The 13,029-nt window shown below is 40.5% G+C and overlaps 1 protein-coding gene across 1 annotated transcript in view; it reads left to right on the top strand.

The window, feature by feature from the left end:
* LOC134883915 (guanine nucleotide exchange factor VAV3) overlaps positions 1-13,029 on the top strand; it is a 72,857-nt gene that overhangs the window by 28,632 nt on the left and 31,196 nt on the right. Inside the window, exons 3-10 of the mRNA XM_063912412.1 lie at positions 5,371-5,429; positions 5,580-5,645; positions 7,717-7,825; positions 8,536-8,637; positions 9,419-9,487; positions 9,941-10,044; positions 10,177-10,276; positions 10,559-10,654. Coding sequence (XP_063768482.1) covers positions 5,371-5,429; positions 5,580-5,645; positions 7,717-7,825; positions 8,536-8,637; positions 9,419-9,487; positions 9,941-10,044; positions 10,177-10,276; positions 10,559-10,654 — 705 coding nt within the window. The remainder of the gene's footprint in view (positions 1-5,370; positions 5,430-5,579; positions 5,646-7,716; positions 7,826-8,535; positions 8,638-9,418; positions 9,488-9,940; positions 10,045-10,176; positions 10,277-10,558; positions 10,655-13,029) is intronic.

Genomic DNA, 13,029 nt, shown 5'->3' with positions numbered 1-13,029 from the left:
GGATTGAGTTTTACACACCGGCTGCATCTATCAAATACATACACACATTAAAATGCACAAATAACAATTACCAATCTCACGTACAACAAACACGAAACAGGCTGAAGTCATTTACACCCACACATGTTCTATACCAGACTGGTTGTATTTCCCTCTCTCCAGTTGGTTTTTTGAAAGCAAATGTTTTGTTTTTTATTGTGAATTTATCCGTCCATTGTTTGCCACTAGGCACAATAACAGAGAGAGACAGGAGGCTGTTAAATATTCACATGTCCTTTAGTCACAAACAATTTCAACAGCAAAATGTTTGATGTGGAAAGCGTGTGAGAGAAGACCCTTTCAGCTTCCTCTAAGAAAAACATCACAAACACCCTTCTGCTGACTTCCTTTCCTGCTTTCTTATAAATGTTATACGCACGGCCTGCAAAAATGAGATACAGTGGCACTAAAAAATGAGTGAACATTTTGAAACCTTGATTGATGTACACTTGCAAAGATAAGTCATTAGCCTAACCCATGGGTTCTGGTTTCAGACAGAGGGTGAAAAGAGATGCTGCAGCACAGGCAGTATGAGAAAAATAAAGAGATTTCTGAACATTACAGCATGGAGACATGTCCCAGTAGGGACACAAAATACTCAAACCTGAAAATGAGCAAAATAGGGCCCAGTTTAACACCAGTTTCACCCACTTGCTTTGAGTCTCTTGTGGAGAAAAAAACAGTAAGCTGTAATCTGAATTTGAAACTGCTCTGAAGCATCAGGTGGGAAGTGAGGTGTTCAGTTCGGGATGCAGATGATGGTGACTCAGACTGAAGGTGCTCTCACACCTGCCCGTTTCGTGTGGTCATATCAACCCCCAACCTCCCCAAGTGTTTTGCTCCTGGTTAATGTCACATGTGGTGGTTAAAAAGACCCTAAAGCAAACAGCTGATCCCTGGTCAGCCTCAGTTGCATAACCACGGCTGCTTTCATGTGAAACACGTGTGGTTTACTTTCTTAACCTATGAGGAGAGATGAAGTAACCCGGATAAGTTGCATGCATTTTGTGTAAAATGGCACAGGTATGGACACTGGATGACTGCAGCTTTAATCAGAATTTTCATCCAAAACTCTGTCGTTAAGCACCATTTTAAACCACATTTCAGAAGCGGGTAGGTGACCTCAATTACATTCTGCAAACAGGAATGTTCTAAAATGTTCTTTTTCTTGGTTTGCAATGCAACGCCAGAGAAAGGAGGAACAAAAGCGGATTGCAGAAATCTGGGACAGCATGCTTTGATTTTGTGTGAAACATAAGACTGTTGGCATTTCATACACCTAAAATACATCACTGCTTTTCTTTGACAGAAAGTGAATGATGATTTAGAAGAAATTAAGAAGTGGTCGTCTATGACTTTGCATGTCAAAAGTAGATTTGGTTTCCTGCCTTCGGGGTTAGGCAGTGGCAGTTTATACCTAGGCCCTATGACCCCCCACCCCCCCCCCTTGTATGAACACCTATCAGGACAAGGCGCCCACAGCCAGGTAACATTTACAGCGATCCTTGCATGTTAAAACCGGCACAGCTAATTCAAAATATATTCATTCATAGGCAGAATGAATGAAGTCGGCTCGGCGGCACACATTGGAAATAACTTTGGCCTACCCTTGTCGATCCTGTCATCCAGTTGTATCGGGTAGAACTGCTGATATTAAAATGCCTCTCAAAACTCCTTGAAGATACAAAAATCCACAGTTTCCTTACATTTGTGAAACTTCAGAATTTGTATTTATCGCTATTCAAATGACAGCGTTGTTTTGCCTCAAAGGTGGGCGGAGCCGTAATCTCGCCCGGAGGTGACGCAGGTGCTCTTAATTGACGTTAGCTCCGATGCTAACTAGCTACTTTTCCACTAGTTTGACAGCGGACGGAACTTGTCATTAATTCCGCAATAATAAAGCCCACCCATTAAGAGAAGATATGATTGGTCAATTGTATTGTCATTTGACATTACTGTCTCGTTGAGTTACTATAGCTGGACCACCACCACCTCCAGCCCAGTAACTCCAGAGAGGTCAGAGGAGCTTATTTCATTTAACCCTTCACATTCCAACAGAAACTGAGTAGGATTTATTTCTTTGGGAATGTTATTTTAAATACAATTAAATCAAGTTATTTTGGTAAAACTAATGAAACAAATACTTTAAATATATATATTTTTGGTTTTTAAATATAATTGTTTAGAATATCTTCTAAAAAAGAGGGCCCTGGCGGCTCGCCACTGGGGTTAGGGTTATACAATTGATATTTCAGTGGAACTAGTAAACTTGACATCCATATTTGATCCAGTTCCCATTTAAAATATGATCAGAGGTTTTGCATTGTGACAATATAGAGCATTTTAGGTACAATACATTATCTGGTTTAAAGTTGTATTCTATTGTTTAATCACGAGTGCAAAAAACATCATTATTATGAACCCAAATTAATTAGCTGCAATTTTCTACTTGAACATGCTCTGTCTATCAATGCAGAATTAAACACTTCTGGTTTGAAGGGATTATTGTAGTTGAAATCTATTGAAAGCAGATGGTGCCTCTGACATGCACCTGTATCCAAGCACACACAAAATGATCCACCCACACACACACCCCCCCACACCCTACCCCCACTCCCCACACACACAGACACACACACACACGCTCTTCCTCTAGGCAGCCACATCCCTCATCTTACATTAGTTGCTCTGCTGTAAATCTTTAGAGCCGGCAGTGCAGGTTTATTAGCCTCCATCAGAGGATCAGTGCCCCCTGCATCACCACTCGTACGTTACATGGCTGCTCCACCTAAGCCTTGCACACACTGGACACCAAAGCTAATGCATGACCTTTGAGTTTAATAATTTGGAAGGATTATTGTAGTCTTTTTTCTCGCTAAATTTATTTCCTTTGTGGTCATTTTTTATGAACAGTGCGAACAGCTGATGGTTGTTGTGAGCCTTCAGAGACTCCGCTCGGCTGTGTGCAGATGGTCAGTTTTGTTGCGAGTGAGAGTGACTCATGTATTCACTGAAGCCAAAAATCACAACTTTAGATGACTCGTCCTCCCAACTCGCCTGCTAGCTAGAACTGGAAAGCCTCCAAAGCTCTGTTCAGCGTGCAGTGAATCCCCAGCTTTTGCACATGCTGTACCTACCAACTGGCCTCCGGATGCCATGCCCTTCATTTATTATTGTAAGGTGATTTCAGCTCTGTCTGGTAACTGTTAAGACTCATAATTGGAAAATGTCTTTGCGTTTTAGATGTCATCCATGGATGTCATGTCATATCAGCCTGTGTTTGGATTTCAAAACTGACATTGTCATGCATAGTCATTTTTTAGAGTAACATATATTCCTGAGCAAAAATATATTGAATGATAAGAGCATGTTTCCATCAAAAGAATACAGTACATTGTTCTTCCTTGTGGTACCTAGCAGTCTGATCTGAGATGTGGGGGTTAGAAGCAACTGTAGTAGCCTGAAGAGATTAGCAGAGGGCTACACTTCTTTCCAACACCAAATCCCCAGATTTCTTTGATTTTTAAACTTGTAGTCTTCAGCCCCAACCAATACTGACTCAGGTATTGCCTCATCACTTGTTCAACACAAAAACTACAGACAATCGAAAGAAGCACTTCCTAACACCTGTGAACAGAGCGCTTTCCTGTACTATTTTGGCCCTGTTTTTGCTCTTTGGCTCCTTACAGACTGCTTTTTTCCAGTTTGTGGAAGTTGTTGGGGCTGTAGTGAGTCCTGCAGACATTGCTTGGGTCTGAAATAATTATGCCAAGTCATGTTTTGGGGTAAAAAATACATTTGATCTGTGTCTTGTATATATGAAAGTCTCCAAAAGGATTTGTCATGATGTATACTTCCTTTATCAATCAACTGATCTGTAAAATTGACTTAGATGTACATGATTGCAGGTGTTGCTACCTTCGCTCATGATGTATAATCACTGCTGAATTCCATTTAACTCTGTCTTGAAACAGCTGCACCCTCCCATTGATATTTCCGTTTGATCAGAGCTACTGCTGATAAGTGCAGCTTGGATTTCCGTGTGATGTTGTATTAATGTGCTGCTGGGACTATGATGATAAAATGCATCAACAAAGTCAAACTCTGACAGATTTATTAGAATATCACTCAACGTCATCCACCTTGTATTTGATGGATGTGACGAGTTTGATCTTCTATGTCTTTACGTCAGTGGTTTAAAACTCTAAAACTGCTTCATTATTTTAATTTTAGCATGCTACATAGGACAAACGTTCATTTTCATTTAGTGATGTCCCAAGATTGGTACTAGTTGTGCACAGTATTACATGTATTTCTTAAAGGGTGCAGCAGTAACATGTGTCTGCCCTTTCTCTGTCCTTTGTGTGCACCTCTTGTTTCTATTTACTGGTGGGGGGAGGGAAAAGGCCAGTTTTGTGATCAGTATTGATCTCTGAAAGCTTATGCTCCAGGCCAGATGTGTCTACTGTTACATCTGTAATGTGTGAATGAGAGCTTAAGGGCATGTTTTTATCGTCTCATCTTCGCGTTATGTCAGTGGACAGATGACCCACAAAATATGGTTTGTGTGCCATTTGTCAGTATGCAAAACATTGTGAATGACAAGAGCTCCCTGTGGAGCTTTGACTCAAATACTAAAGCTGTATCGTTCATTCTGCAGACCAGTTCAAACAGTGATTAGTCAAGCAGGTCACACACAAACACACAGAGAGGGTCAAGGGCACTGACAGGAGTGAGCACAGTAGCGTGAAATTACATGTCATACTATTAGCAATCATGTCAGTGCACGAAAGCATGCGGTTAACTTCCCAGCACGATCAATTACCGATCAGGTCGTGTGAGGGCTCTGCTGCTACTGTAACTGTTGAGTTTGCATCCAAGTAGTAATTCTTCTGAGCAGAGAAAAGTTTCCCTCCATCATTTATCCATCCATATTTCACTATTTTTTGTAGATATACATGAATTTAATTGATAGTAGTTGTGATTATTCCAAAATGTGCCCCATTGGAATGTTAAACCCACCAAAACAATGCTGTATTATAATATATTTAAATTCCTTATTATTACAGAATATAAATTGGCTTGTTTGACCTTATTAACTTTCATGTAATGGAACTGTGTGCCTGTTATTGCCTGAAATAAATAACACATTTCAACACTATCAGGAGCAGAGTTGTCAGTTTGAGAATGCTGCTCTCATGTGTCCTATCTTGGAATTGCAGCACCAGCAGGCAACTATAAACCACATTAAGTCATACGTCTTGCTTCCCAGACTGTATGTGTTATCTAAATGTAAAAAAAATAATGATTATATCCTTATTTCCATTGCAGGTTATGGACACATTGTCTAAACTTTCCCAAACATCGATTACACAACAAACTGGAATCAGGTATGTTGAAGTGAAATGACCCAAACACTTCTATACAATAACAAGTGCCACAAATATTCAGTATTATATGACACAATCATAAGTACTATCGCAGGGTATATAATAAGGATATTTGAAGACTGACATTATGCTCCCTGTTTCCCTTCATAGGCCTTTTCCATCGGAGGAGAGTGTTCAAGATGAGGATATCTACAACCACCTGGAGGACCTCATAGAGTATGTTCCCTCTCCTCTCATATCCACACCCATGTGCAATAAAGATAGAGATTTTCTCAAGAACTATATTTCAAAGACTAGTTGAATTAATTTGGTCCCTAGTGTCCCAACTCTTTAGAATCTACAGGCTGTTGTGGGCGGGGGCATTATTTGTTCCCTGGGTGTTGACTGGAAGGCAGCCACCTCCTCCAAGGCTTTGAGCATGAGCTCGCCCCACTCATTTCTCAGTTAACCACAAGTCGTGTGGGTTTATATTTTTTCTTTTGCCTGTTTTTACACCCTCTCTCCCACACTTTTGAAGGTGTTGCTGTTTTTAATAACACATATTTTTTTCTCTTCTTCAAATACTCTTAAAGCCTGTTTGAAGTTACCTTATGAAATCACTAAAATGTTTTGGTTCATAAAATGCAGATGAGCTAGAGGCCTTGCACTAAACATCTGTTGCTCGCTAACCACATACTGATCTGAATTCATTTATAAAAACAACAAATTATGCATTTATCAACCTTGAAGAGTGAACAAGGAACATGATCCTCCTACAAAGCCCCTGGTGCATCAATAAAAGCTGAATCTAAAATGTGTTCTTGGACTGAAACTGTCAGTATATACACAAATTATATATATATATATTATTTTTTCCCCATGTTTTTAATTTAATTATGTTTATGAAAGAACACATCAAAGTGAATAGCTTCTTTTGCTCAAACAAAATGGCAGAAACCATTAACCAATTTGGAAATGGTTTTGGCAGTGGAGCTACTGTAACTTGTGTAAGTCAGTGGAGACAGCTAATCTTACAGTGAAAATGCTGTTGGGGAGCCTCATTCTGACACAGTGCTGGTCTATGTTTAGTGCTGACAGCACCTACTAGAAAGCAGCCCACTATTAGTGACAGAGGAAAACAGCAGTCTGACAGCAGGGAGCAGTGGATGAGAGGTGGAAGTGGCAGCCTGGATCACAAGGAACAGAGCCGTGTTCACCTTTCGACTCCCATCTGCTCAGTGTTCAGCAGCAGATGTCTGGAAACATACACATTTATCCATCAGGAGAACTTCAATTCCACCTTTGACCACATAGAGACAACTGTCTGAACTGTAACACCTTGAAAAAATAATGACCCAGTCCAAGTTATTTGGCCAGTTACATGTTTAACAATAAAACATTCTTAAAAATCTGCAAATTATATGGCAGGCTTCTTGATCCGACACTTTGATACAACAGCAGGCCAAGGTACCAGCTGCTTGTTGATCTCTTGAGAAAAACCAAAAAGAGTTGTGTTATGGAAATAAAAATACATCATGCTATCGTTGTACCACATAAGAGACATGCCAAAACAAGGTGTATAAAACAGTAAATCAAACCCAAAATATTAACCTTGAAGTAAAAATGTATAAACAAAAGACATGTGTGTGATGAGTCCGCTTGAATCCCCCTCTATTCTTCACCTCTATTATACCAGCATGCTTCAAATAGCTTTATATGCTCAGAGTTGAGATTTCTCCCATGTTTCTTCAATCTTGAGGACATTTGGTTCTAAGATACAAGTACAAGAAGTATAAGAACACACACACACACACACACACACACACACACACACACACACACACACACACACACACACACACACACACACACACACACACACACACACACACACACACACACACACACACACACACACACACACACACACACACACACACACACACACAGTCAAGTCATGTGAGCCTAGTTGCTAAGGTACAGTAATTGGCTCAGATGTGAGCATTCAGAACAGGCCTGTTGCGTCACACATAACACTCTTTGCCGTGAGGGTGTGTGTCCATGTGTGTTTCTGAACCACTTTCACACCCATGGATTAAGTTTGGTCCCTAGCTAACAAGATTTATAGTATAGTAAGAAGAAAAAAAACCCTCTACTGTAAAAGCAGCACTGTGTGTGTTTTTGTCTGAACCTTTCATGTGGCTGTCACCAGGAGTAAAACCATTACCTGCTCACTGTAACCCCCAGGATCAAACAGCTGTGTGATGTGATGAAATGTCATTAACATATTCTGTCTTATGTGCTGCAGTGAGAACGGGGTGGAGGATGAGGAGGATTTGTACGACTGTGTGTATGAGGATGAAGATGGAGGAGAGATCTATGAGGATCTGATGAAGACAGAGGCCATCGCTCCCCCGGTTAGTCCTCCTCTCTGTAGCTTCAATAACTTCTTGACCATACATCATTAATACAGTCTACAGACTTAAATTAGTAGCATCACATTTCACTTATTTGCTGTCTTACAAATGTTAACTTTATGAAGCTATAGAAATCAACCAGTTAGCCTTTAGCATAAGAGCTGCAAGCTAGCATGGCAAAGAAATCTGGATTTGCATGGTTTTGCAGGAAGTAGCAGTCCTTTAAGTGTAGTTGTTGGGTTTAACAACTAGATTTTTTTAATGGTGAAAGTTAAGAAATCAGCCCTGATATCTGTCTTAATACAATCATAAAGTTCTGGAGATTAAAGCAACTCAGTTATTTATATATAATACAATATGTAAATCCACATTAGATATTTTCGGATGAAAATGTCTTTAGAGTTTTGTGGTAAAATTATAATTGCTTTGTTCCTAAAATATGATGACACCTCACTTTTATCATATTTAGCAGACAATCTAGCTAGCAGGTGCAACTGTGACCTTTCTCAAAGGGTTGCACAGACTACATCTGGTTGAAGACTCAACAGTTTTTCAGCCCAAAGCGCTGACACATAGTAACAGTCCTGTGTGTGTGTATGTGTGTGTGTGTGTGTGTGTGTGTGTGTGTGTGTGTGTGTGTGTGTGTGTGTGTGTGTGTGTGTGTGTGTGTGTGTGTGTGTGTGTGTGTGTGTGTGTGTGTGTGTGTGTAGGCATTCCAGAAGCAAGCAGAGACTGACATCAGGAGCTGCTGTTTAACAGAGATCAAGCAGACAGAGGAGAAGTACACTGAGACCCTGGAGTCTATAGAGAAGGTAGCTATGGCTTGTAACTGTCCCTTTATAATAGACTTGTGGCTCAAAATACATTGCTTTGTGATGTGCATTATGCTCTAAAATAAAAGTTAACTTGGATTTGTGCATTGAAAGCATGACAGAGGCTTTAGAATTCAATTTGGCCTTCTTATCTCTTTCAGTATGAGAGCTGTGAAACTCACTGAAGGTAATTTGGGGTATAATGGAAAAAATAATGACTAGTGTAACACATCTGTAATCCCTGAGAGAAAGAAGGGAAACAATATATTTTTATTTGTGAAATTAGGAGCGGGTAATGAGTATTTCCAGCGCTGCTTTAAACCAAACTATGAGCAAATCCCTTTGGTCGTGGATGTTTTCCACCTGACGCTGCACTTTTATAGGACTGTGGGAGGCCCGCCGTCTCTTGCCCCTCAGCCACAGCTACTTGTCTTCTACCTCTTGTGTACGTTGACGTCTGGAAAAAGCTTTGCCTGTTCTCCCCGGGGAATACTCAGTAGATGACTTTCAATATGAAGTGGCTGGTGGAAGTTAGTTTGCGCTCGCACGCTCCTTTGAGATGTAGAGGTGACTATTCGGCAGAGTATAGTCTGAGAGGAAATCATTAAATTGCAAACTCTGAAAATGAGATTATTGTCATGACCCAGACAGTCCTGCTTATTTTTGCTGACTGCAGCAACTTGGCTCGATAATGTAATAGCTTCTCGCAAAATGACTTTCCCACTCTTAGTCTGGAGGGGACGAGCTTCATCCTCTTATGTTCTCTCTCCCTCTGCTGCAGCACTTTATGACACCCCTCACTATGTTCCTATCCATGGTCGAGATGGAAAAGGTGTTTGTGAATATCCCGGTAAGTCTTTAAAGTGTAATGATATGACTGGGTAGTCAACTAAAGGTCACTAAATTCTTTATTGAAGGGCTATATCACAGTAGGAAAAATACAGGTTGTAAAACAACGAATGCATTTTACTGTCAATTTGTCACAATGTCATGGTGTTTTATTTCTAAGTTTGAACCCTTTAGCTCAAACACCACTTAGTGTTCTATACTAATATGAAATAGTATTACATTTGTAACAGTATTAAGAGTCTGCAGACAAGCATACCGTTTTCCTGTTTAATTAAGTTTTTACACATTACTGCTAAGAGAAAACCACACATTGAATTATATGTCATATCATTTGCCAATGTTTTGAAGATTCATTCTCATGTTTTGTCTGTTAATTTGTAGATTACCGCAATGAAAGTAACTGATATGTCTTGCAGATCACCATTAAAAGTGTTCTAATCTTTCTTTGTTTCAGGAACTGGTTAAAGTTCACAAAGGTTTACTGCTGGAAATCCAAGACTCAGTCCACCACAGAAGTGCCCAGAACCTCCACCAGATCTTTATCACTTTCAAAGAGAGGTACACTATGAATGTTGTAACCATAAGCCATTCAATTTTCGTAATACTCTTAAATAAATGATGCATCTGTAAGTCATCTTATACAGTCCTTTACTCCATGTCACCTCACTGCATGTGTTTAACCTGTCCCAGGTTGTTGATCTATGGGAAATACTGCAGTCATGTGGAAACAGCCATCATTTGTCTGGACGACATCTGCAAAGACAGGGAGGACGTGCGCATGAAACTAGAGGTAAAACGTCTTTAGTGTCAGTAAACGGTTATTTAGAGCCTCATTGACAAGTGTTCATCACGTCAGAATAGTCAGATAATGCCCTCAAGTGTTCACCTGAGGCACTGCGGGTGATTTACGACGGCATAAAAAAGTGTTCTATCATTTCAACTGTTTTCTTTATGGAGGGTCCCATTCATTTTCTGACTAATTCTGAGGTTACACGTGATGTGCACTATCATGGGCTTGTTTTCTTTACAGGATATATAATTACTAAGATTTGCTTTTGTTGTGTTCCTACAGGAGTGTTCAAAGAGAGCTAACTACGGCAAGTTCACACTGAGGGATCTGCTTGTGGTTCCTATGCAGCGAGTCTTAAAGTACCACCTCCTCCTGCAGGTATGGTACTTCAACCTTTCCTCTATACTGTTTATACTTTAAGTGTAAAGTTATATGAATATACTATAAATACATAGCCTTCCAGTTTGTGCTGTGTGTGTTGGAAACCAGGAAGCTCTCTTTCTTTCTCTGCACAAACCTTTGAAACCGTACTAATTTATGTGTACTGAGCTTTATTTATTATTATTTATTTATGACATTTTTATTAATTATTATTAACTTTAACTTATTAACATTTTTTTTACCTCTGGCATATCAATCACTGTCTTAGGGATCAAAGCTAGACAGAAACTTAAAGTTAAAAGTCCCCTCTGACCCAATAGATGACTGTCAGTAAGTGACAGGCCCATTAGGGAGGTTTTAATTCATCAAAGCCTCATTCATTGTTAATCAGACTTTATGAGCAACTGGACTTTGTGTCACTGGGTGGAGCTGTTGCCCATGTTTGGATCCTGTTTGCTGCCTTCGTCCTGCAGGCTCATCTCGCCTATCTGTAGCTTCTTTATGGCTCTCAGTCTGAAACGTCCCACGCATAATTGTCATCTGATCACTGAGACAACTGAGAAGCAGGAGAGAGAAAATAGATAAAGTGAGGACTGAAAGTGAGAATAGCAGACAGAACAGGAAAAACAACTAAAGAGAGACAGATGCGGAGGTGAGGTAGTGTTGAAGTGGAGAGAGTCTGGATGTGAAGCTAAACTACATTTGTGGAAACTCTGGAAAAAGTTGCTAACAAGTTGGAAGGACTTTTCTTCCATGATACATTTTGACAACAGTAAATATTTTTTGGCGGTATTTTATTATTGTTTTAAATAATAATATGCACTTTTAATACAGCCCAGTTTGAAGTTACATTTACTCGGAGTAACTAGTGTGTATTTGTCAGAGTACGTGTGTTTGTGTGAGCATGGCCTATTCCTTTAATCTAATTCACACACATACTGTACACACACAAATGCAGTTGTGCATAAAGACACACAGTATGCATATGATGTGGGTTCAAACATTTCTAATTGTCAATAATAAGTACTCAACTGTATCTACTTTTTGCAATTGTTTACTTAATTGAAAGTATTTCTAAGATTTGTTTTCCGGTGCAAGTTTGGTTTGCAGTATCTGTTAACATTAGGCATTACCTATATTAAATGGTGTATCACCCATGTCCACTCTGAAATTAACAGCAACAATCCAATACACCAGGTTATGCCTTTAGATGGGTCCCGTTCTATTTGTCACGTTTAATCAGAGACAATTCCCTCACGGTTTTAAATGAGAATCCCTGATACCATGTGATGTGTCATGTTTTCGTGTCCCATCCAAAGAAAAACCCCTGTAGCAGCAAAGTAACAGCGTGTCGCCAGCATGTGCCGGGATCCCTGCTGAGCAGCCGGGTAATAGCCAGCTACATGAAATAAAACATCGGCTGCGTTACTTTCCCACGCGGTGACAGCCAGAACCTGTACAACAAATGTCTCGTCCCTCCTCTCGCTCCTCCAGCACTCATGCTTGTTCTTTCTTTCCCTCCTGTCTTTGTCATCAATCTTTCTCTCTTTCTTCCTCACTGCATCCGCTCATCATTTCTCTTCCCCGCTGAACACGATTCCCTCAACGAGTCCATCATGTTTGGTCCCGGCTATCAGTGAGACCACTCCCTTCCCCTGTATCTCTGAGGATGTGTGGAGGTGGGAGTAGGGCTTGATAAATAGGACTCTGTCGCCTTGCTAGTGATAATAATGCCCAGGTTGAGCTTGACTGACACCAGGGATTTGAGCAGTACCAAGCAAGACACATATATCTCCCTTAGCGGCTCAGGGTGTGTGTGTGTGTGTGTGTGTGTGTGTGTGTGTGTGTGTGTGTGTGTGTGCTGATACAGTTTGTATGGACCTGTATGAAGGACATGCATGGCATCCTTCCTTATCCTCCACTGCTGGGGTCTAGATGTCTTGTTTACGCTGCAGTCAGGCACTGGCAAGCAATTTCAGATATACACAGTTGCCCACACACACATCTGGAACAGATGAGTGCGCACACACACACACACACACACACACACACACACACACACACACACACACACACACACACACACACACACACACACACACATACACACACACACACACACACACACACACACACACACACACACACACACACACACACACACACATACACAGTATCTGATTCATTTCAGGACAGGATTTTTCTGGCAGTAATCCTTTTCATTTCGCATTTCAAAGATTATGTTTTGGCATTTTCGCCTTTATTTGACTGAGAAATGGGGGAGAGGAAGAGAGGCAACAAATGTCCCATGGCCAGAATCGAACCCTGGACGTGGCGCTTTAGCTATTTGGCTACCAATGTGCTCCAAGATT

The sequence above is a fragment of the Eleginops maclovinus genome, chromosome 21 (assembly GCF_036324505.1).
Source record: "Eleginops maclovinus isolate JMC-PN-2008 ecotype Puerto Natales chromosome 21, JC_Emac_rtc_rv5, whole genome shotgun sequence".
In the NCBI taxonomy this organism is placed as follows: Eukaryota; Metazoa; Chordata; class Actinopteri; order Perciformes; family Eleginopidae; genus Eleginops; species Eleginops maclovinus.
Note: the sequence above shows the minus strand (reverse complement) of the source record. Positions and strands in the feature narration are given on the sequence as shown.